Source organism: Somniosus microcephalus, chromosome 7 (genome assembly GCF_052327205.1).
Source record: "Somniosus microcephalus isolate GS21.2 chromosome 7, FLI_Smic_1.0, whole genome shotgun sequence".
Classification (NCBI taxonomy): domain Eukaryota; kingdom Metazoa; phylum Chordata; class Chondrichthyes; order Squaliformes; family Somniosidae; genus Somniosus; species Somniosus microcephalus.
Window position 1 is genome coordinate 160,312,269 of NC_140993.1, and position 24,944 is coordinate 160,337,212.

A 24,944-nucleotide genomic window follows, 5' to 3' on the forward strand; every position below is an offset into this window, starting at 1 on the left:
GGCGTTGCAGGCTTTGAGCACCACTGCTCCACCTTGGACAGGCTAGGAGACTGAATGGATAGGGGTTTCAGTCTCATCATGGATGTCCTAGTCTGCTTTTCTGAAGATCAGGTGTGCTGAGCTAAAGCCTGATAGCAGGGGCAGTCGTGCAATGAAAGGGAACATGTTGCCCTTTCTCAGGATGACATACATCGTTCCTGACCAGTGTGCGCCCGGTGCCAAAAATGGCAGCTCGGCCAAATTGCCCTGTCCGATGGCAAGTTGCTGCAGTTTGCAGCTGGATCCTTTCAGCACTGAGGTCCTAGACGACCATGAGCATCTCAAGAGCCCCTGACTGAGCTACAGCAGCCTTGCACCTTCCATGGTGCAGCTACTGGGGAATCACCTCATAGGTGCATTAGAGTAGGTAAAGAGAGCACTTAAGATAGGCACTAGAGACTCACATCAGGGTGATAATCAGTATGCAGGCATTGTGTAAGTCATTAAAATTATACTGTTTTTTGAAATCTGTGTATGCAGAGAGTATTCCAGAAGTAGCAGGTGACATTGCAATATCAGATGACATGAATATAATATTGGTCTTTGGACTGATGTAGTTTAATGGAGGGTGGAAGGACTGGGACAGATGATGGGCATGACTGTTAATGTGGAGGACCAGGAATTGTTCAGCTGTCGAAGAGCTCTGGCTGCAGGCAACTGTTGGAGCCCTCCTGCTTCCTTGCTACCATCTATGTCATTAGTCTCATCTTCCTCATTATGCTGAAGCTCCTTCATGGTGGTTCCATGTTTTGACCCTGCAGCAGAGCAAAGTTATGCAGCACACCACAGTCATACAGGGCTCAATTTTGCCAGGCCCGAGGAGGCGGGATTCGAGGCATGTGAGTTGTAAAAATCACAAAAAATGGTGGGTGGCTCCAATCCCGCCACCATTCTGCCTCCGAGCAATTTTCCCACATTCGTGGTTTCAGACCCCGTTAAGTGCCTCTATAATCCCATTTTGAGAGGCCTTTCTGATTTTAGCACATTTCCCCCCGTCCTGCACGTCTCCTCTGGAACATGCCAATTAATCCTGGCGGCCTCACAAGTGGACTGCTTACTAACAGCTGCAGATCCACCATTAAAAAGGAGTTTTCACCAATGATCATTTGCAGGTGGCAGAACTTTGTTGTCTCAGGTCTGGAAGAACTTTTAGCAGGCATACCCATTGTTGTGGAAGTTTGGAGCCTGACACCCATCTCCAGTGTGACCTCCTGCGAAACCCCTCTCCCCAACTTAACTGAGCGCTTCCTCAACTGAGGTATATACTAGAAGCATGGGAACCATTTATTTTGTTTCCTCCTGGACATCAGAATCGGATGAAGACCAGCCGCGGCAGCAGCAGAACCATGAACAATAGCACCACCAACAGCAGCAGCAACAACAGGAGCACCAAGCCGCTGCTCACCCACCAGAAGCTGCACAGGCCAGAAGGCACCAGCGCACGACCACATTGCTGCCCGGGATGAAAGGGGCGCACTCATGTTGGCCAGATTTGCTTAGCCTGCAAAATCAAACACTTTTGCCTTGCACCTTCTTACCAAAGCATCGACAATGGACAAGAACCTGCGGATTCCTATCACTCTGACCACCATACTGACAAATGCAAGTCGCCCTAAGCCCTCAGTGAGGATGTCCCATTTGCGAAATGACATAGGCCACAACTTCAACAGTTTGCCATCAAATCTGTTTATCATCACAATTCAAGGATGGCTTGTCAAAAATCAATACAACAGAACACCCAAGTGACTACCCTTGTGACTACTTGTGCTTTATCTTCCTCTTACGCATGCTCCGATGTGGTGCTTCCCCTGTGACTTCAGCAGATGTGGAGGCTCCTTGCTCACTTTCTTACTGCTCCTGTCTCGACACCTTTGGCAGACGTCCTCTGGGATTACGAACCTGTGAGGGCTCGGCAACAGTCTGCTGCTCCTGCGGCGATGCAGGGGATGAGACGCCCATCTCAGTTGGGTGACGACTCTGGTGGGGCTCTGACAGAAGGCTTTGCAGTGTCATTGTCGTGTGAGCGCTTGGAGAGGAGCCCCCACTTCCTTGTTGTCTGACACCAACATCCATCTCATGGGTCAGCCCCACTTCAGAGCTAACAAGTGACTTGACAGCACCTTGCTGCACTTCAGGGGGGCAATGAGGACCCGTTTCTGCACTGGAAGTCCTGCTCCAGAGGACTTCCATGAAGGTCTGGTTTCTATGCTCAATAGCTGACCATCGCTCAGATGTCAGTCTATTCTGAACAATGACCATGTTTTCAATACCCTGGCGACTAAGCTCCTCCATGGCCGTAGCCATCCTCTCCTCTACCATAGCCATCTTCTCTATGGTAGCCAGCCTTACCACGGAAGTAGCCATCCTTTTCACGGAGGTTGCTATCCTTTCCGTGGTGATGCGTTCATGCGCCAATGCCTCCACAAAGGCTCTGCTCATGTTCGCGATGGACTCCTCCATTTGCTCTACACTCGCAGCGACTCTGGAGACAAAAGCTGCCAGAGACTCCTGCACCTGTTCCTGGAATCCCAGCACCGCTCTCCTTCTTGATGGAGCCGGAGGCACAGGGTCGACATGCAGCTGAGCCGAGCTGGCAGAGTCCTGCGCCCTCCGACGAGGACTCTCCACTGCTGTCCCTGTCTCCACCATCTGCTGATGCTCACTTGTGATCTGTGATACACCAGGTGACAACACTACTCTATCTCGCGATGGTCCCACCGAGGTGTGATGGTCTGCGCTGGTGCTGGGTGCGCTGAATTCTGCTGACGCTGCACCCTCAGAGGTTGCAGCTTCCTCTGAGGAGTCTTGAGGCTCAGGCTGTTCTGGACAGTGGGGACGGGGGCTCTCGATGGTCCTGTGTGGAAGTAAAGGAAAGAGCTAGAGATGTGCAGTAAAGGTTGCATGGACATTGAATTGTGCAGATGAACATAATTTGTTGTGTATGTACCTTTAAGAGAAGAACTGATTCTATACTGCAGTACCGGCAGTGACCACCCCTGTATATAAAGCCATAGCAGGCTTCTGTACTTCAGTCTTAAGTTACCCTCTGTTCAGCTGCAAGCACGAGCAGAGGGAGCAGCCAGACTTTGGAGAGTGGATTAAAGTGGTGGTCCCCTGACCAGGAAGAGGAGGAGAACGTTGGACCACCACCAACTCCACCATTATTACATCAACTGAGGTGCCTGGAGAGAGAGGACAGAGGAGGAGAAGGAGAAAGGAGGCCTACATCAACATCAACCAGGGGAGAGGCCTTTCTATCACTGCCTCCCCAAATTGGCCTCCACTTCAGGAGAGGGAGGGGAGAGAAACCAACTGCTTGAAAGGAGGGAAGAAAACTTCATCCGGAACATCTACAGGTGGGTGTTATTTGGGGCACTCTCCCAAGACTTTGTATTTTAGGTGGGGGGAGAAAAGAAGAAGCAAGGCCGGATCATCAAGGGGTGTAGTGTGTGTGTGTGTGTGCTCTTGTTAAAAGCTAGGCCACACACACCACTAATTAGCATCCCTTCTATTGCCTGCCCTGGGAGAGCTTGGAGCTGCCCAAGGTGAAGTCCTTAATTTAATTTAATTACATCGTTAAGACCTGTTGCAGGACTAAGCCTGGGCTTCTCCAGCTTTTCCAGGTGAAGACGTCTTCTCCCCCTGCCAGAAGACCACCATCGCCAAAGACTTTTTCCATCGGAGAGTGCAACCCTGCCAACACCCACCCACCCACCATCCTGAGTGGCAACACTGCCCTTTGCGGCCTCCCTCCCTCCTTCCCACCCACCCACCTCTCTCTCTCTTTGTCTCTCTCTGCCTGTCTTTCTAAGGCACCTTAGTTTTATCTATTTTATTAATTGCCAATTGAGCAGAGGGAAGAGGGCTCCTCTCCCAATTTAAATCAATAAGGAGAGAGGTGTGTCCTCATTTTAATCAGCTCCCTCTGCTCAATAGAGGACAAAAAAATATATATATACACCGAGGCCATTAACACCTTCAGGCCTGTGACTTGGGGTGAGTGTAGCCCTTAAAAAAAAGCACCCCAGAATGGCGACTGCATCTTCGCCGGTGGCGGGGCCAGCCGGGACCTATGCGAGAGTGGTAGCCACAGCCACAGCTGCTCCCGCTGTTCCTGCTGCCCCGTCACCTTTTCGATTAATAACAAAAAAGCTTGGGGTGAAGAGCTACACTCACCCCACTATGACCATCGAGGCCTGCGTCAAGGCCATGGCTGGGGTTGTCGGCCCCTCAGCCATCGTCGCGGCCTCGAAAATGTATGGGAAGGCTGTGTTCTTCCTGGGGTCGGAGCGGGCGGTGTCCCTGGCTGTCGCCAAGGGGCTCACCGTGGGCGGGACCTTCCTGCCGGTGGATCCTCTCGAGGCCACCGTGCAGAGGATCATTATTTCCAACGTCCCGCCCTATGTTCCTGGTGAGCTCCTCCTTCCCCATTTGCGACAACTTGGGGAGGTGAGGTCGGGGATCACGCCCATCCCGCTCGGCTTCCGGGAGGCCAGCCTTCGCCACGTCTTCTCCTTCCGGCGCCAGCTGTTTATCCAGCTGGCGCGGGAGGAGGACACTGAAGGGGCGTTCGTCGTCCTCCACGAGGGGACCGCCTACCGCGCCTTTTGGACGTCGGACGGTGTGAGGTGCCATGCCTGCAGGGAGGTGGGGCACATCAGGAGGAACTGCCCTGCCTCCAAGGCCGCCGGATCATCTCGTGCGGCCGAGGCTGGCGCCGCCGCCGCCGCCCTTCCCCCCGGATCTGCCCGCGCGTCAAGTACGTCTGATGCGCGGTTGACGTCGGGGGCCGATGCCACCAAGGCCTCCGGCGGGGGGGAGGGAGCGTGTCCGGCCGGAAAGAAAGCGCGGGGAAAAAAGAAGCACCTTAGGGCAGGTCCCCCCGTGGATGGTGAGCCCTTGCCCCTTGAGCCCCTTACACCCGCGCTCCTCGCGGAGTTGATCAGGGCAGATGTGAGCGGGAGGGGCCCCGTGCCCGAGCCTGTGGCCGCAACCGCCGCAGCGGTAATGCCAATACCTGCGGCCGGGCTCGGGCCCGAGGAACCCGACAAACCTGCTCCGCCGGAGGGAGTCGAGGAGGAGGCCTTTGCAGACATGGAGGTCTTCCTCGCTCCCTCCGTGCTAAAAAGAAGGCGCGACCCCCTGGATGAGGAGGAGGACCGGGAGGTGGAAGGTCCCTCCGAGCAGGGGGAGTTGTCGCCCGCCGCGGGTACTGCGCCCCCCCGCCCCCCCAGCGCTGTCGTCATCACCAGCGATCGGCAGGGGTCGCCTGTCCCTCGGGAGGCTGAGGCAGATGTGTCTGTCCAGCACGTGCCTCCCGGGGATGGGGATGAGACCCTGCCCGTGGGGGGGGTTGCGGAACAACCCGCGGCAGTAATTGAAGTTGACCTTTTATCGGTGTCATTACCCCTCGCCGGGTCGGGCAGCCTGGGGGCTGGGTCGGGCGAGCTCGAGGATAATGAGCTCGCCCAATGCGACCCGGACGTCTCCCAGGGGATGCTCGTCCTGGTAGAGCTTTTAATTCAAAACCCCCCGTCCGCTGGGTCAGAGGTTGGTGGCGGGGAGGAGGATGGCCCCCTGGCTGCATCTCTGGTGCCGGACGTACTGGAGGAGCTGGAAATTGTTCTCTCCCCGGTTTCTCCGGTCGTTCCAGTGTCTGAGGCGGAGGGGAGCTCTGAACCGCCGCCGTCTTCTGGCCCGGCACCCCTAGAGGAGCCCAGGGAGAAATCCTCTGCCGCCCATCCTGGGGGTGGGATCCGGGCGGAGGCGGGGCTGGCTGGCGCGGCCGAGTCGTTCGCTTCGCACTGCGCGGCGGACGGGTCGGCCACTGGTGACGACCCCCTGGAGGAGGATGGGGACTCGGTGATGGGCACGGAGGACGATTCGGACTCCAGCGCCGACGTGGCGATGGATGACCTCGTGCCCCTTGCTGAGTCTCCCCTCATTTCCGTAAGGGAACTCCGGGATTTTATGGCCACGTGCCTGGGTCAGCGCAATAAGGTCCGGCTGGCCCTCGACAGGTGGTCGGAGCTGGCGCTGCTCATCGATTCCGTCCGCGCCGCCGTTAAGATCTTGGGCGCGGACGAGGGTGTGAACCCGCTCAAGCTGCGTCGGCTCACAACGTTTCTCACTGGGCTGCTGAGGAAGTGGCGGCGGACCAGCGGCTGCGCTTCCTCGCCCCGTGAGGTGTAGGTAGAGGTTGCACTATGCTTCTGACATGAAGATAACCATAGCCAGCCTCAACATCAACGGCAGCAGGGAGGCGCGCCGCAGATTCAATAACTTCTCGGTCCTTCGGGACGGGAAGTATGCGGTGTGCTTCCTGCAAGAAACCCACACCGTTCCGGGAGACGAAGCCACGTGGCTCCTGGAGTGGCAAGGAGGGGTCAGCATGAGTCACCTCTCCAACAATTCCAGCGGGGTGGCTATCTTGCTGGCCCCGCATTTTCAGCCGGAGATCTTGGGGGTCAAGGAGCACGTGCCGGGCCGCTTGCTCCATGTCACTGTTCGCCTGGGGGGCGTGCCGCTCCATCTAGTGAACGTGTACGCCCCTCAGACCAGTGCGCAGCAAGTGCGCTTCTTCGAAGAAGTGTCCGCTCTCTTGGGCTCCATCGACATGGGCGAGTGCATCATCCTCGGGGGGGATTTTAACTGCACCCTCGAGGCGAGGGACCGTTCGGGTCCCCCGCGAAGCCCGGCGGCGATGGAGAAGTTGAGGGACCTGGTTGGGTCCTTCGACTTGGTGGACGTCTGGCGAAATCTCCACCCCGACTCCCTCCCCCAGACCTCACGCTAGTGAAGGCGCTGAAGGTCCAGAATCGACCGCCTCTACATTTCCCGGGCGTTCGTCTCCTGCGTTCCGGCAGCTTCCATGCGGCCGGTGCCGTGCACGGACCACCACCTGGTGTGGGCGGAGCTCGCTCCGCTGCACGCGCGGGGGGGCTCCGTGTACTGGCATTTTAACAACCTGCTGCTGGAGGACGCACGGTTCCGGGATTCGTTTCGTCGATTCTGGGCCGACTGGAGAAGGAAGCAGGGGGGCTTCCCCTCCTTGAGGCTATGGTGGGATGTGGGCAAGGCTCACATCCGTCTCTTCTGTCAGGAGTACGCGAAGGGGTCGACCAAGAGGTGGGAGGCCCGGGTCGGGCGGTTGGAGAAGGAGGTGCTCGACCTGGAGTCCCGTCTCGGTCAGGTCGTCGAGGACCCGGCCCTGCGGAAGGTGTACGAAGAGAAGAAGGGCGCGCTGAAGGACCTGCAGCTCGTCGGGTCCCGAGGCGCGTACGTGAGGTCGCGGATCCAGCTCCTGCGGGACCTGGACCGCGGCTCCCCCTTCTTCTACTCGCTGGAAAAAAGACGGGGGGTCCGTAAGCAGCTCTTGGGGCTGCTGGCCGACGACGGATCTCTGGTCTCGGATCCGGAGGGAATCAGCGCGAAGACCAGCGCCTATTACGGGGCTCTGTTCTCTCCGGATCTGTCCAGCGAGGATGCGCGCAGAGTTTTGTGGGAGGACCTGACGAAGGTTGGCCCGGAGGGCGCCGAAAAATTGGACGCTCCGCTAAGTCTGGCGGAGCTGACCGGCGCCCTCCGCCAGCTCTCTAGGGGAAAGTCCCCGGGGCTGGACGGGCTGACCGTGGAGTTCCACAGGGCGTTCTGGGACGTCTTGGGGGGCGACTACGCGCGGGTCCTGGGGGAAAGTTTGGCGACCGGGGAGATGCCCCTCTCTTGGCGCAGGGCGGTCATTGTCCTGCTGCCTAAGAAGGGCGATCTCCGCCTCCTTAAGAACTGGCGCCCGGTCTCCCTCCTCAGCACGGACTATAAAATCTTTGCCAGGGCCATGTCTGCTCGCCTTGGCACCGTGCTGGCCCACATGATCCACCCCGACCAGTCCTACATGGTCCCGGGCCGGACCATCCACGATAACATCCATCTGGTCCGGGACCTGGTCCACCACTCCCAGAGGGCTGGTCTGTCGGTCGCCTTCCTTTCCCTGGATCAGGAGAAGGCGTTCGACAGGGTGGATCACGAGTATCTCTTCGGGACTCTGCGCGCATTCGGATTCGGGACGCATTTCGTCGCCCGGATCCGACTTCTGTACGCCGCCGCGGAGTGTCTGATTAAAGTTAACGGGTCCTTGACGGCGCCCCTTCGCTTCGGGAGGGGGGTGCGTCAGGGATGCCCCATGTCCGGTCAGTTATATGCCATTTGCGTGGAGCCTTTCCTGCGCCTCTTGCGGAAGAGGTTGACGGGACTGGCTCTGCAAGGGCCGGGCGTGGAGGTGGTCCTCTCGGCTTACGCCGATGACGTGCTCCTCATGGTCACGGATCCCGCTGACTTGCGGAGGATGCAGGAATGCCAGCAGATTTACTCGGACGCATCCTCCGCCAAGATCAACTGGGAGAAATGTTCCGGACTCCTGGTGGGTCAGTGGCGGGTGGACTCCCTGCCGGAGGAGTTCAGACCTTTCGCCTGGAGCACCACGCACCTCCTCTATTTGGGAGTCTACCTTAGCCCTGCCGAGGACGCTTGGCCGGCGAACTGGCAAGAGCTGGAGGCCAAAGTCACCGCTCGCCTAGGACGCTGGACAGGACTGCTCCGAGTGTTGTCCTACAGGGGTCGAGCGCTGGTCATAAACCAGCTGGTGGCCGCCATGTTGTGGTACCGGTTGGTCACTTTGATCCCTCCCCCTGCGTTTGTCGCCAAGATTCAGAAGAAGCTCATCGACTTCTTCTGGGACAAAAGGAAGCACTGGGTCTCTGCCGCGGTTCTGTGTCTCCCGCTTAGGGAGGGCGGTCAGGCGCTGGTGTGCCTTCGCACCCAGGCTGCGACTTTCCGTCTTCAGATGCTGCAGAGATACCTGTACGTCGAGAATCCTCCGAGATGGTGTGCGCTGGCGACGTTTTTCTTCCGCCAGCTGCATGGCCTCAATTACGACACGCAGCTCCTGTTTGCGAAAGTGGGCAGCAGGCGTGCCGGCCTGCGGGAGCTGCCTGTCTTCTACCAGGAACTACTATGGGTTTGGAACTACGTCGCTTCCAGGCGGAGCTCTCCCCCGTCAGGAGCGGCAGCTCTCCTTCGGGAGCCGCTGCTCAGGAATCCGCACCTCCACGAACACGGGTTCGGGCGGCTGGCGGAGGGTAGGGCTGTGGCTGGCAAGGTGACCAGAGTCGGGGACCTGCTCGATGGCGGAGGAGCGGGCTGGATGGCGCCGGAGGAGCTGGCGCGGCGCCTGTCCTGGGCCAACGTCCAGCTCGCGGTCGAAACCATCGAATCGGTAAAAGCGGCACTGGGCCCTGACTCCACTAGGTGTATCGAGGCGGCTCAAGCACGTGGGGCGATCCCGTCCGAGCTTACCCTCGTTCGGACAGAATTCCTCATCGGCGCCCGGCCCCGAAACTCCCCTCGGGAACCGGCGCCTCACAACTTGAGCCGTCTCAAGGAAGTACCCTCCGTGCCTTTTCATTCCGCGCGGAGGGGTTTCCTGTACGGGCTGCTCCTGCACACTCTCCACTTTGCCATCTTCGTCTACCGTCCGGACACGCCTTGGCGTGGCGTTTTGCCGACCGGCGGTAGCGGAGGTCCCCAATGGAGGGCTCTCTATGCGGGAGTCCTCCCTTGTTCCATCGGGGACTTGGCCTGGAGGGTGTTGCATGGAGCGGTCCCGTGCAATAAGATTTTAAGTAGGTTCACGGACTCCCAGGCCGCCTGCATTTTTTGCGGCCTGGAGGAGTCCGTGTTTCACGTTTATATGGATTGTGAGAGGTTGCAGCCCCTCTTTCACTACTTGAAGGGGCTGCTCCTCGATTTTTGGTTGCACTTCAGTCCCACGCTCTTGATCTACGGTCACCCGGTGCGGAGGGGAGCGGACAGGTTGGAGGACCTCCTTGTGGGCCTGCTCCTGGGCCTGGCTAAAAGAGCCATCAATTGGTCCAGGCAGCGGGCGGTCGAGGGGGTCGTCCAGCCGGATTGCCTGCATCTCTTCCGCGGCCATATTCGCGCCCGGGTGGCCCTGGAGATGGAGCACGCGGTGTCCGCCGGTGCGCTTGAGTATTTCCGCGACCGATGGGCGCCGCGGGGACTGGAGTGCATCATCAACACAGAAAACCAAATTTTAATTTGATTTGTTAAGCTTTAGTTGAACTTTTGTTTATTTACAGTTGAATTGGTTTTTTTTTTTTGGGTCCAAATAAAAGAGTACCCTCTGTTCAGTAAACACCTGTTTTATTGTTCTCCTGCAGTCCGTGTATTATTAAGGCGCGGACACTACAGTGGCGATGAACAGGTTCGAACTCACCTGCAGTACTGCATCACCTCATGGGGATCTTTCCCTGAGAAGAAGCTTCTTGGAGGTCGAAGTCAGAGCAATGGGCGTCGACCGCGGGCAACCGCCCAAGGATCCCTCGGAGTTCAGAGAGTTGTAGGAGAGGCTGTGGAGAGCTGGGCTTGGCTCCCCAGTCAAGGTGTTCCAGCAAATCGTGCTGGTAGCAGGTAATGCGCTGACCCTTCCGGACTGCGGCGGGCTCGAGCTCGATCGAGCGGCTCTGCAAAGGGGCCGTGCAGCATCGTCAGGAGGAAAAGAGAGAGCGAGAGGGTGGAGCGCACAGGGCACAGTCGGTGCTCAAGAACCGGGCAGCGTAGCGAAAATAACACAAGGGGAAGGAAAAGTGAGATGCGCCGAAGCCGCGGGTCGCCGCCATTACCCTGCAGAACGCTAGGAGCAGCGTGGCAGCAAGGGGAAGAAGGAAAAGAGCGGGAGGCACCATTTTATTCCATTGGGGAAGAAGGAAAAGCGCGGGAGGTGCCATTTTAATCCATTGGTGAAGAAGAAAAAGTGCGGGAGCGCCATTTAAAATCACCCAAGATGCCGAAAAGTGGCAGTATCATTGCTTTCAACAATGAGGTAGAAGACTGGACCACGTATGTGGAAAGAATTGAAGTGTACTGCAAGGCAAATGAGGTGGCCGACGGAAAGAAGGCATCGGTATTATTAAATTTGATGGGCGCGAGAACGTACGGCCTATTGCGGAATTTAATTACCCCAGCTAAACCAATGGAGAAAAATTTTGAAGAGGTTGTTAATATCTTACAGGAACACCTAAACCCTACACCGCTGCTGATAGCAGAAAGATTCAAGTTCCATAAAAGAAACCAGCACAAAGATGAGAGCAATGCTGACTATCTTACGGAACTACGCAAGTTATCGAAGCACTGCCAGTTCGGAGCAGGACTGGCAGACACCTTACGGGATAAGTTTGTCTGCGGGCTCCAGAGTGAAGGAACCCAAAAACGGCTACTTTCGGAAAAGGACCTGATGCTGGAACAGGCTTTCAGCGTGGCAGTATCCTACGAAGCAGCAGCACGGGGAGCTGTGGAAATACAACAGAAACCACAATACAGCGCTAACGAAATGGCGTATGGAGCAGAAAAGTGCTATCGCTGCGGCAAAACAACCCATGATCAGAAGGACTGCTGATTTAAGGACAAAGTATGCAGGCAATGTGGGAAAATGGGACACATAGCAAGAGTCTGCAGGTCGGGAAAGAAAACCAACACTACAAGAACTAAGGAAAAGTACAAGAAAGTAAAGAAATTGACAGACAGTAGTTCGGAAGATCAGGAGAGTGATAAGGACTCCGGGAGCAGGAGACTAAGTTGTCTAAAGTTACACAACATGATCGCAAAGGAGGATCACCGAACCATTTGGGTCACCCTCATGATAGCAGGGTCCCCAGCAAAGATGGAATTGGACACAGGATCAGCCCTAACTGTCATGAATCGACAAGACTATGAGCGGCTATTCTCACACATACCCTTGAAGGACACGTCCATTGTATTGAAGACATACACGGGGCAAAAGGTCTACCCCAGAGGAAAGATAAGGGTGCCAGTTGAATACAACGGCAAGGAAACACAGAAACTGTATCTATATATACTACAAGATGGAGAACCACCATTATTGGGACGTGAATGGATCCGAAAAATACAATTGGATTGGCATTCCATTCAGGCGCTAACTGTGACTGACAAAAAGGATGATGACGTCACACCTGGTCGAATGTCAAAAATTCTAACTGACGCGAAAGAGGTGTTCCAACAAGGACTTGGGACTCTAAAAGGAGTAACGGCAATGATAAAAATCAAAGATAACGCAAACCCAAAATTTTTTAAGGCCAGACCGGTACCTTACACGATCCGCCCAGCCATTGAACCAGAGCTGGAGAGTCTGGAGCATTCAGGTGTGCTGTCCAAGGTGGACTGGAGCGAGTGGGCCACACCCATCGTTCCTGTAATGAAGAAATCATTGAGCAGCACGCCTGGGGAGCCGAAGAAGGTTCGCATCTATGGGGACTTCAAGGTAACTGTGAACCCAGTCCTGCACACAGTACAATATCCACTTCCACGGATAGAAGATATTTTCGCCTCACTATCTGGAGGGAAACGCTTTACAAAGATTGATCTGGCCCAAGCGTATCTACAAATGGAGGTGGAAGAAGCATCTAGGAAATACCTCACGATAAACACTCACAAAGGCCTTTACAAGTACAATCGACTGGTATTCGGGGTAGCATCAGCCCCGGCTATTTGGCAGAGGGCGATGGAACAAGTCCTGCAAGGGATCCCGGGGACCCAGTGTTATTTGGACGACATCCTGGTTACGGGCGAAAATGACTGAACACCTTGCCAACCTGGAGCAGGTGCTCACTAGATTACAGGAATATGGGCAATGAGCCAACCGCCCCAAATGCGAGTTCTTCAGGAGACAAATCTCGTATTGTGGCCACGATTGATGAGGAAGGGTTGCATAAGTCGCCGGACAAGATTGAGGCTGTAGTCAAGGCTCCAGCACCGGAAAATGTGTCGCAACTGAGGTCGTTCCTCGGGTTGGTGAACTACTACCATAAGTTCTTGCCAAATTTATCTAAAATTCTGCACCCACTGAACGCCCTGCTGCAAACTGGAGTAACATGGAAATGGAGTGATGAGTGTAAGCGTGTCTTTCAGAAATGTAAATGCCTAATCACTTCAAAAGAAGTATTGGCCCACTACAATCCAACACTACCAATTCGGTTAGCATGTGATGCGTCTCCCTACGGCATCGGAGCGGTGCTTTCACACAAATTCCTTGACGGTTCAGAGAGGCCAATAGCCTTTGCGTCGCGCTCGTTAACCTCAGCCGAGCGTAACTACGCCCACATTGACAGGGAAGCCCTCAGCCTGGTGTGGGGAGTGAAGAAGTTCAATCACTATCTGCACGGGCAGAAATTCACCCTACTGACTGATCATCAGCCCCTGGTCTCTATTTTTAACCCGAAGAAGGGCATTCCGGTGATGACGGCGCAACGGCTGCAAAGATGGTCACTTTTTCTAGGGGCACATCAGTACGACATAGAGTACAAGGGTACGAAACAGCATGGAAACGCTGATGGGCTGTCGCGCCTACCATTGCCTATGGCAGAGGAAGCACCTGCAGTGGACCCTGTTGAGATATTCCATGCGACCATAGTCGAATGTCTACCTGTTACAAACTCAAGTATAGAGAAGGAAACCCGAAATGACCCGACACTCTCTCGGGTCTATGATTTGACGGTGAAGGGATGGCCAGCACATGGCGACTCACTGTTGCCAGCATTCTCGCCAAGGAGAGAACAGCTGTCAGTGTGCCAGGGGACCTTGATGTGTGGATCCCGAGTGGTAATTCCACCCAAGTTGAGAGATAGAGTGCTCAATGAGCTTCATGAGGGTCATCTGGGAGGGGTAAAAATGAAGAGCCTAGCCAGGGCGTTTGTGTGGTGGCCGGGAATCGATAAAGAAATCGAGGATATGACCAAGAGATGCACAGGATGCCAGGAGGTCCAAAACGTTCCACCACAGGCCCCGCTACATCCATGGGAGTGGCCCTCATCTCCATGGCAACGGGTGCACATTGATTTTGCTGGTCCATTTATGGACTCAATGTTCCTAATCGCTGTGGACGCCCATTCGAAATGGCCAGAGGTCATCAAAATGTCCTCCACCACCACGGAGAAAACTATTGCAGTCCTACGGACCATCTTCGCCAGGAATGGCTTGCCAGAACAGATTTGCTCCGACAATGGGCCACAGTTTGTGTCCGAGGATTTCCAGAGGTTTCTGAGGAATAATGGGGTGAAACATTACACATCTGCCCCATATCATCCAGCCACAAATGGATTGGCTGAGAGGTTTGTTCAGACCTTTAAAAAGGCAATAAAGACAATGTATAACGACGACATACCACTACAACACAAAGGTGGATAATTTCTTGTTTGCTTACCGGAATGTGACACATGCAGTCACCAACCAAGCTCCAGCCATAATGTTCTTCAACCGAAGGCTAAGATGTCGCCTGGATTTGCTCAAACCAAACATAAGACGAGATGTTGAGGATAAGCATTTCCAGCACATAAATGAGAAGCCAACCAGGAGCTTCAAGATAGGGCAGCCAGTCTTGGCCCACGACTGCCGAACAGAAAAATGGCAGCCAGGACCGATATGCACACAGCAGGGACCACTAATGTACACAGTGGACGTTGGAGAGAGCATCGTGAGACGCCATGCTGACCAGATTCTAGAGTCACAGGAACAAGCCAAACCCATACCACGAGCAGGTGCACCTGGTAATCAACCCAAAGTACAGATTGCGTCTACCTCAGAAGCAGTGGTATTGGAAGCTGACGAACCAACCAATGACAATGAGCCAGAATCAACTCCGCCGCAAGAACAGGGTACTCGAGAAAGGCGCTATCCAGTCAGGATCAGGAAGCCTCCTCAAAGACTGAACTTATAAATGATTATTTCAGTTGATGTATATAGTACAGAGAAAATTGTAATTGTAATTAGTTATTATTTAGTTGTTAAATGAATGTTATGTACTGTTTATCTAAAAGGGGAGGAATTGTTGTGTATGTACCTTTAAGAGAAGAACTGATTCTATACTGCAGTACCGGCAGTGACCACTCCTGTATATAAAGCCATAGCAGGCTTCTGTACTTCAGTCTTAAGTTACCCTCTGTTCAGTAAATACCTGTTTTATTGTTCTCCTGCAGTCCGTGTATTATTAAGGCACGGACACAACATAAGCCAATCTGTTAGAGCATCAGAATCATTCTCAGTCACTCATGCAATGTCAATGAGAGAGATGCTAAACTATTCTGTCACCAGCTTGCTGTGATGCGCCTGCCTGTCCATCCCCCACTTGCGAATCGTCCTTCACTCCGGCGATCTCCAGGGCCGCCTCCTCTGAAGTGGTGAGCTGGGCTACTGAGGGTGGCCCTCCTCCTGTCCTTGCTCTTTCCCTCTTATTGAGGGCTCTCTTTTGCTGCAATGCAGCACACAAGTGGAGTTTGAGTGAGAATGAAGGAGAGGGTGGAGTGAATCCACAGCAAAGATGCTTAGAAGAAGACAAAGGGCCCTCCCTGTGTGTTGTAATTTGTTGTCATTGCATCACAGTGATAGGGAGTTTGAGGGCTGCATGGTCGAATAATTAAGTGAATGTGACCATAGAGAGAGAGGGAATGGGTAAGGGTGCAGGGATGTAAGGATCAAGTGGGATGTGGAGGAAGAGGTTGGCAAAGCAGAGTGCTGGTGAGGAGAGGCGATGGGGATCAGATTGAGGCTGATGGGAATGTTATACTCACTTTTCTTGTGCGGAGAAGGTCATGAAACCTCTTCCTGCACTGCAGCCAGGTTCTGCTGCACATAGAAATTGCGTTTGCCTCTTGGCCCACTTGCAGCCACACAGCTTTAGTCTGCTGGGGAGGCTTTTTCCTCCCTGAGGAAGGGAAGAGCACCTCCTTATTTGATCTTGCTCCCTCCACCAGAGCTTGGAGGGAGGCCTCATCGAATCTTTGAGCACACTTTGGTCTACTGGTGGACATAATTGGTGAAGGAAGTGCTCAGAACAATAGGCATAAAGTTTAAAGGCTGAAAATGAAGCAAGGCTGCTTGCAGGCCTTAAATCCAGCAGCATTGATGACGCCATCGGAGGCGACTTTCTGTATGAAAAGGCTCATTGGGCCAGGGGTTCCCACACGCTGGAAATCAAGTGCCCAATTAGGGCAAAATCGCACTTCTGTCCCACTTTACATCGGAGTCGGGATCCTGACACGACAACCACCTGACACGTCCCTAGCCTGCCCCCAATGACAAAATCCAGCCCATAGTCTCTATGGGCTCTATTGTAGGAAGCCACCAGACCTGTCCAGGGAGTGGCATAGTTGCTTGAGGGCTCCACTAATCTGCTCAAAGAGGACTCTCGTTGGCCCATGCATCTGATTGTAGTGCTGTTCAGCTACTGAATGTGGGTTCCTATGAGGAGTCATGAGCCAATTGTGCAGGGGATAGCCCTTGACCCCAAGCAGCCCGACGAAGGGTCATCAACCTGAAACGTTAACTCTGTTTCTCTCTCCACAGATGCTGCCTGACCTGCTGAGTATTTCCAGCATTTTCTGTTTTTATTTCAGATTTCCAGCAACCGCAGTATTTTATTTTTGTAATATTGCAACGCTCTCATTTTGCTGCTGTTGGCTGGAATGGCCCGTGAGGAACAGCAAAAGGCGGTCTGTGAAGTGAGGTGGCACAGAAGGTGCACAGTCAGGTCCTGCCAGTACCCACAACAGCCAGAGCTACTTGATAATGATAAAGCTTAGGCTGTCACCGACCTGTATCATTTGCTGAACAAAGACCTGCAGACAAATCAAATATCAATGCAGCACCTCCACTACAAGGATTATCAATGAACATGCAACTGGGGTCCTGAAGCAGTGCTTCAGTTGTTTGGACTGATTAAAGGGTCCTTACTTCACAACCCCTACTAGGAATGATTGTCATCTGGTGCATGTTGCACACATTTTCTCTTCAAAGAGGCCGCACAACAGACAGAAGAAGAGCAGAATCCAGAATCTATGGCAGAGGACAAGGTCAAAAGTGAGGAAGCTAAACCATATGGGTATCAGTATTCTTCAAATCAACCCCATGATCTTCATGAAGAGAAAACATTTGCATTCAATTAATGTTCAGGTGCTCTCTGACCATGGCAACAGCCTCATGCACGCTGTTGCTCAGGAAGCAATACGATTGGGACATTCCACAGTGCCCGCATTATATAAAGAAGAAGTAATATTGGGTGGATGGTTCTTAGGCTAATTAAGCTAAACTGCGCTTCTATGGCTATTGATCCCACTGAAAGACCCCCTAACATCAGAGAGCATCTGGGCCTGGATGCCAGAATCCATTTGTTGTTCCTTGGCTGCCACTGCCACCTTCAAGATTATGCATAATAAAAGACTATGTGGAAAAGATAGTGTACAATGTTCGAAGTAGCACCTTGCAGAGGGGACTAAGTTCTCAACTTAAGTTTGTGCCATGGTTGATGAGCCCCACAAAAAAAGTGAGCAAAGTTAAAGAGTGCCATTACATTTGACATGCTCCTGGTGCCAACAAGCTTGTTCCTCATTTGCAACCAGGTAAGGAGAGAGGTGACTGTATTGACTCAGTGGGTGAACTCCTTCCATGCAGCTGGCACCTGTGCTTTCACAGGATGGTGGCCTTCCTACCCAAATAGGATGATCCTTATTGGTAGCACTCAAAAGGAGCAGTGTTACCTACAAGTCTGTCTTGTGCTATGGTGAACGATCAAGCAACTTGTCAGTCACCACCACAACTTTCCGTTATATGGCAAGCTGCATCCTTTAAGAGCTGCTCTTGTGCTGGATTTTGTGAGCTCCAGCTGGGGTGCTACAGCTAAACTCATCGTAGGCTCATTCATAATAGACAGCAGAGCTTATATTGGAAAGATTAGCGTATCTGGCTCCCTGCTCTATAGATGCAGATATGCCTGAAAATCTGACCGGCTCAAAAACATTTTTGCCAGGTTTGCTTATGTTTTCATTTTGGTCATTGGCATCTGACATGTATGGAAAAATGCTTATCCAAAACAAACTACAAGTAGAGTTCCCGGGCCTGAAGATGTCAACACCCACTCCACCTGCCCAATGTTGTACCACAAATTGCGGCCTGTTTGGCAGGTGGGCAGGCACCTACTGGTGGTTCTGCCTGACAATGATAGTCCAATTAAGGGACCTCCCTTTGAATCAGCTAACTCTGACAGGGTGAGTGGCTGATATCCCGGTTGTGCTCATCCTGGTACTTTCGCTGGGATGTGCCACTCCCCACAGATTCCCCCCACTCCAACACATTTCAATTACATGAACTGTGCACTATATTTCCATAAGGACATATCCCAGTTATCTAAGTCCACAGTGTTTAGGGACAGGTTAGCAACAGCCAAGGCTTAGGGGTCAGGTGTGTACAGGGGTATTGCTGGTGTTTAACCGACTAAAACTAGGCAACCTACCAGTACAGAGCACTGCTAAACTTCCCACTAGCCAGGACCAAACAACCCTGAAAACTCTGATTGGGCCACTGTGCCATCAAATGTGTGGCAGGGTGAGACTTCTGCTTGCCAGTGTGCTTAGCACTAATCCCATCCAAATTCCCAGGGACAGGGTCATTAACATAAAGGGAGTGGCATCTGTACCATTTACGGTACTCCTGGAACATCTGCCATGTGGCAGTAAGGAATTTCAGGCAGGTACTTTGCTACTCCGTAGGATATAGGCTGTACCCACCAAAAATGCCATTTTTAAAAAAAAGGCTCCTGGACATTATATTTGGAAACCAGAAATGGGGGCCCCACTTCTGCTATGATGCAGTCCTGGCAAGAAATGTACATTTGCTTCATGCAGGCATACATTATACTGGGGCTCAACATGGCAGAATATTTTTAAAATTCATTCTCAGGATGTTGGTGTTGCATGCAAAGCCAACATTTATTGCCCATCCCTAGTTGCCCTTGAGAAGGTCTGTATTGGGCCTTCTTCTTGAACCGCAGCAGTCCGTGTGGTGAAGGTACTCCCACAGTACTGCTAGGGAGGGAGTTTCAGGATATGTCCAAGTCAGGATGGTATGTCACTTGGAGGGAAACCTGGAGGTGATGGTGTTCCTATGCACCTGCTGCCCTTGTCCTTCTGTTAGTTGAGGCTTTATCTTAAATATGTAAATAACTAGCCATTTTTTATATGGGCAACTATAAACATTCCCTATAACTATAGCAAATCACAATCTGTAACACAATGAAGTCTCCTATATTTTCACTTCAACTATCCAATGGAAATTTTACGTGACAAACCTGTGTGAGACATCACCTCTATCATTACTTTTACAATGCATAGTAGGCCTCACCCCAGATTTTCCATCATTCCCTGTTGCTATGCAGCCCAAAGTTTGGCTGGATTGTGGAAGACAATCTGGGCTCATATCTTATATTTTAACATTTAAGACATTTTCACATAATTAATTTATTGATGATTTTTGTAGAGTCGATGATATATTGTGATTTTAAACCTACAATTGTTTTAAGTAGTAAAATGTCTTTCAGAAAAATATCAGAACCCACATAAGTACAGTAATAGCTGCAATATCACATTCATACCTTTCACTTTGAATAATAGCTAAACTGGTATCCTTTCTTTTATTGCGAATTGCTTTGTGGAAAAATGAAGCTTCATTATTATTCAGTGTTATAGCAGCTCCCTGGGTTAGTAGTAGACATACAGCACTGCTGCGTCCTTCTCTTGCAGCCAGATGGAGGGCAGTGTTCTTTGGAACAAATTACAAAAGAAATTTGAGAACCAGTTTGATAAACATGAGAAAAACGCAAATCTACATTGTATAACCTGAATGAATAATTGCTTTGTGTTTATAAAATTCTTCTTATGACTTTTACTTGATGAAGCATAATTTAAAAGTCTTGTGTTGCTATTCACAATATATATTAATGATCTAGATAAGGGAACTAGATGCAATATCTCCAAGTTTGCAGACGACACAAAGCTAGGTGGGCGTGTGTGCTGTGAGGAGGATGCCGAGAAACTCCAGTATGATTTGGACAGGTTGTGTGATTGGGCAGAAGCATGGCAGATGCAGTATAATGTGGATAAATGCGAGGTTATCCACTTTGATGGCAAAAGCAGGAAGGCAGATTATTATCTGAATGGCAATAGATTGGGAGAAGGGGAAGTGCAACGAGACCTGGGTGTCCTTGTGCACCAGTCGCTGAAGGTAAGCATGCAGGTGCAGCAGGCGGTTAAGAAGGCAAATGGTATGTTGGCCTTCGTAGCAAGAGTGTTCGAGTACAGGAACAAGGATGTCTTGCTGCAGTTGTACAGGGCCTTGGTGAGACCACATCTTGAGTATTGTGTGCAGTTTTGGTCGCCTTATCTGAGGAAGGATGTTCTTGCCATGGAGGGAGTGCAGCAAAGATTCACCAGACTGATACCTGGGATGGCAGGAATGACGTATGAGGAGAGATTGGGTCGATTGAGCTTATACTCGCCGGAGTTTAGAAGAATGAGAGGGGATCTCATTGAAACTTATAAAATTCTAACAGGACTAGACAGACTAAATGCAGGAAGGATGTTTCTGATGGCCGGGGAGACCCGAATCAGGGGTCACAGTCTAAGGATAAGGGGTAAGCCATTTAGGACAGAGATGAGGAGGAATTTCTTCACCCAGAGAGTGGTGAACCTGTGGAATTCTCTACCACAGAGGGCACTTGAGAACAATTCATTAAATATATTCAAGAAGGAGTTAGATATATTTCTTAAGGCTAAAGGGATAAAGGGATATGCGGAGAAGGCAGGGACAGAGTACTGAGTTTGGATGATCAGCCATGATCTCATTGAATGGCGGAGCAGGCTCGAGGGGCCGAATGGCCTACTCCTGCTCCTGTCTTCTATGTTTCTATGTTGCTATGTTTCTTCCCTGAGACTCAATAATAGCTATTGATGGTCAACCAGAGATAATTGGAAGCTGCAGATTTATTGCTAATAAAATCAAGTTAACTCCATTTGTGAAAGCACTAGCAAAAAAATATGTACAATGTTGTATTGTTTATGCCACAACATTACACACTTATTTCTTGTAGTTTGATTCAGCAGTATAGACAATACTTGTATATTTTTTAGCACCCAGGCACTATTACTGGTGCTTAAACTGGCAGAGCTGTGCATCAGTAACCACTCTGGCAGAGTCACTTCAGGAATAAACTATGGTTAAAATGACGGTTGGCAGGATGCAGTGGAAATGGAGCGGTAAGTACTTTACAGAGATTTTAACTACCCTCCCGCCCCATTCTCGCGGGAAGGGTGGGTTAAAATCGCCCCTTGTATTTCAACATGTGGTGCATTTGAATATAATTTATAATTATTTTATTGAAATTAAAGCAACAAATTTGTTAACTACCACATGGTTGTGCCTAAACACAAAAGCTACAAATCAATTAATCTTTTTTACACTGGATGTAAGTATAACTGGATGAGTTAAGAGCCCAGAAACAGAGCTGGAGTTGGAGTTCTTTCAGAAGCGCTTTATTATTTGTGCACACAGTGACTCAAGTGCCATTCTTCCAATTAAAAATCTGGAAGCTGTTTACTTCAACCACTTGCTGATTTTATTTTACAACTGCTTAATCAATTATTGGCTGAACATACTGTTTACTGCTGACCCTTTCTCCCGCTTTCAGAATTCTCGTTCTACCTGGACCCCTCCCTCTGGCCTCTTACCCGCTCTAGATCTTTTCATTGCAAACTGCCGCTGTGACATCGGCCGTCTCCATTTCTCTGCTCCCCTCACTCACTCCAACCTACCTCCCTCTGAACTTGCAGCACTCCATTTGTTATAAATCTCATTATTCATCAAGAAACTACTCGTGAAATAACGCTGGACGGCCAGCTGGTGGCGCCGTCCAAGGAGTATAAATACTCGGGCGTCGGCCCCAGCTTACCAGGGACATTTTGTAAGACAAGGAACTAGTGAAGTACAACTAGACCTCCATGTTCTGAAACAAGTTGATTAAAGCCTTGCTTTATGTTCAAACCAAGTGCGTAGTGAGTTTTATTACGTCAATTTAATCAACTTGATATCGACTCCATGCTTTGGGTGATTCGGGAACAGCCAGCTGCGACTCGAACCGTAGAAGGGAACTCAGACAAGTAATCGATCCATCATAGAGAAACTACTCAGACCCGCCCGTCTCGACCTGGACCCAAATTCACTTACAGCCACTAAGGTATGGAAACACTGGTATCGTAACTTTAGCAACTTCCTTGAGGAGTGTGGTGAGACTGTTCCTAACAAGTTATGAATGCTTGCTAATTATGTATCCCCTCATGTGTTTGATTATATCGAAGACTGTGTAGACTATGACGCCGCTATCCAAATACTACAGCAGCTATATGTCAAGTCCCCAAATGAAATTTTTGCTCGGCATCTACTGGCCACAACTCGACAACAACCCGGGGAATCACTTGACGAATTCCTTCAGAAACTTCGCAGGCTCAGCAAGGATTGTAATCTTAAAGCTGTTACAGCTGAGCAGTACCAGGAGGAGTTAATTTGTGATTCCTTTATTAATGGGATTGCGTCTCCCTTCATACGTCAGCGTCTGTTCGAGAATATACCCTCAAGTTACAGGCTGCCTATGACCAGGCATGTTCTCTGGACTTAGCAAAGAGGAATGCAGACACCTATCTTTCACCATGTGCACGGGCTGCTGCTATCACTTTTAGTGACTCTTTCGATAGGCCTCGGGCGGAAGCCCTCACGGATGACGACTCCAACCCGGCTGATGACAACCCTACCCTAGAAACCTACACTGATGACGACCCCGCCCTAGCGGCATCTTGGCAATCTGGAAGGAAGTGTTTCTTCTGTGGAGGTGCGTTCCATTTTAGGAAATTTTGTCCTGCTCGTAACGTGACCTGCAATAATTGCAGCAAGAAAGGTGTCAAGGGTAAAACTGCCCCTCCTCCCATCACAACTGTTTTTCCCCAAAGTCTGTCCCATGCAGCCACGAAGGTTTCGGTAAATGGACACATTTTGAGTGCACTAATCGACTCATGCAGCTCTGACAGCTTCATTAGTGAGCAGGCTGTCAGTAAGTTAAAACTGCGTATTTACCCCTTGGACAGGGAAATTGCAATGGCTCTGACGACACTGATCACCAATTCTTCCGACTTTTGTCTTGTCGACCTTATTCTCAATGGCCGCACTTATTTCTCCACCTGGCTCGGGGTGCTCAAGAACCTATGCAGTGATGTGCTCCTGGGACAGGATTTCCAGAAACAACACAAAAGACTCTTTTGAGTTTGGAGGGTCAAAGCCGGAGCTTACTATTTCCAAAGTACCGTTTTGTGCGCTTTCGGCGGCTTCGCTCGACGAGCCCTCCTTGCTTGCCAATCTTTCCCCCCGATGTAAGCCCATAGTCACTAAATCACGACGTTTCAGCCAAGATGATCGATCCTTTATCGAGATAGAAATCTCTCGCCTTCTAGCTGATGGTATCATTGAGCCATGTTCATCTTCCTGGCGGGCTCAAGTCGTCGTTGTTAAAAATCCACTGAAGCAGCACAAGAAACGTCTTTGCATCGATTACTCGCAAACTATTAACCAGTATGCCGACCTGGATGCCTACCCACTACCATGCATCGATGACATGGTCAATAAACTTGCCTACTACAAGGTATTTTCAACTTTTGATTTAAAGAGTGCATATCATCCAGTGCCATTAAAGGATTCTGACAAGAAGAAAGAAGATGGCCATTGAGGCCAATGGTCAGCTTTACCAGTTTTGTCGCCTTCCATTTGGGGTCACCAATGGGGTAGCCGTTTTTCAACGGGCAATGGATAGCCTAGTCAAACAGGAGAACTTAACGGACACTTTTCCATATCTGGATAATATCACCATTGCTGGTCATGACCAGAAGGAGCATGATGCCAACCTCCAGAAATTTTTTGACGTTCTCCGTCGTCGCAACTTAACCTTAAATGAGTCCAAATCTGTGAAATCAGTACCATCAGTCAACATCCTTGGCTACTGGGTGGGCAACGGTGTCATCAAACCGGATTCGGAGCAACTTTGTCCACTTCAGGAGCTCCCTCCCCCTACGAATCTTGGCTTTCTTCGTCGGGCACTCAGCATGTTCACCTATTATGCGAAATGGATACCCCACTTCTCCGACAAGATCCAGCCCCTGCTTCACACAAAGTCATTTCCATTCGAGGCAACGGCTATTTCAGCTTTCAACCTCCTCAAGCGACAACTGGAAAAAGCCACGCTTCATTCCATTGATGAAAATCTTCCATTCGTGGTCGAGTGCAATGCATCGGATGTGGCGATCTCTGCTACCTTGAATCAAGGTGGTCAACCTGTTGCATTTCTGTCCAGAACTTTGCAGGGTAGCGAGCTCCATTATCCTCCTGTCGAGAAGGAGGCTACGGCCATCATCGAAGCGGTACATAAATGGAGTCATTTTCTCATTCGTCGCCATTTCACACTTATAACCGATCAGCGCTCCATGGCCTTTATGCTGGATAACCGGAAACACGCTAAGATCAAGAATAACAAAATACAATTCTGGAGGATGGAATTGGCCGCCTTTGGATACACCATACATTATCGACCCAGCAAAGAGAATGTGGCCCCGGATACACTCACGTGGGCATTCTGCTCTTCTATGTCAACTTCGACTCTGGCGGATCTTCATACTGACTTATGCCATCCTGGTGTTACCCGTATGTTGTACTTTGTGCGATCTAAAAATCTCCCACTTTCTATGGAAGGTGCGAAAAGAACGTGCTCCTCCTGTAGAGCTTGTGCGGAATTAAAACCGCAATTCTTCCGTCCATCGGATGGCTCGCTCATACACACTATGCAGCCTATGCAGTGACTCAGCATTGACTTTAAAGGGCCATTGCCCTCCTCAACGCGAAACACCTACTTACTGACTATGGTGGACGAATATTCACGCTTTCCCTTTGCTTTCCCCTGT

At 51.2% G+C, this 24,944-nt stretch overlaps 1 protein-coding gene across 1 annotated transcript in view; it reads right to left on the reverse strand.

The window, feature by feature from the left end:
• The window catches only part of trpa1b (transient receptor potential cation channel, subfamily A, member 1b), a 207,151-nt gene that overhangs the window by 108,858 nt on the left and 73,349 nt on the right, over positions 1 to 24,944 (reverse strand). Inside the window, exon 13 of the mRNA XM_085993966.1 lies at positions 19,547 to 19,713. Within this exon, the coding sequence (XP_085850092.1) occupies positions 19,547 to 19,713 (167 nt within the window). The remainder of the gene's footprint in view (positions 1 to 19,546; positions 19,714 to 24,944) is intronic.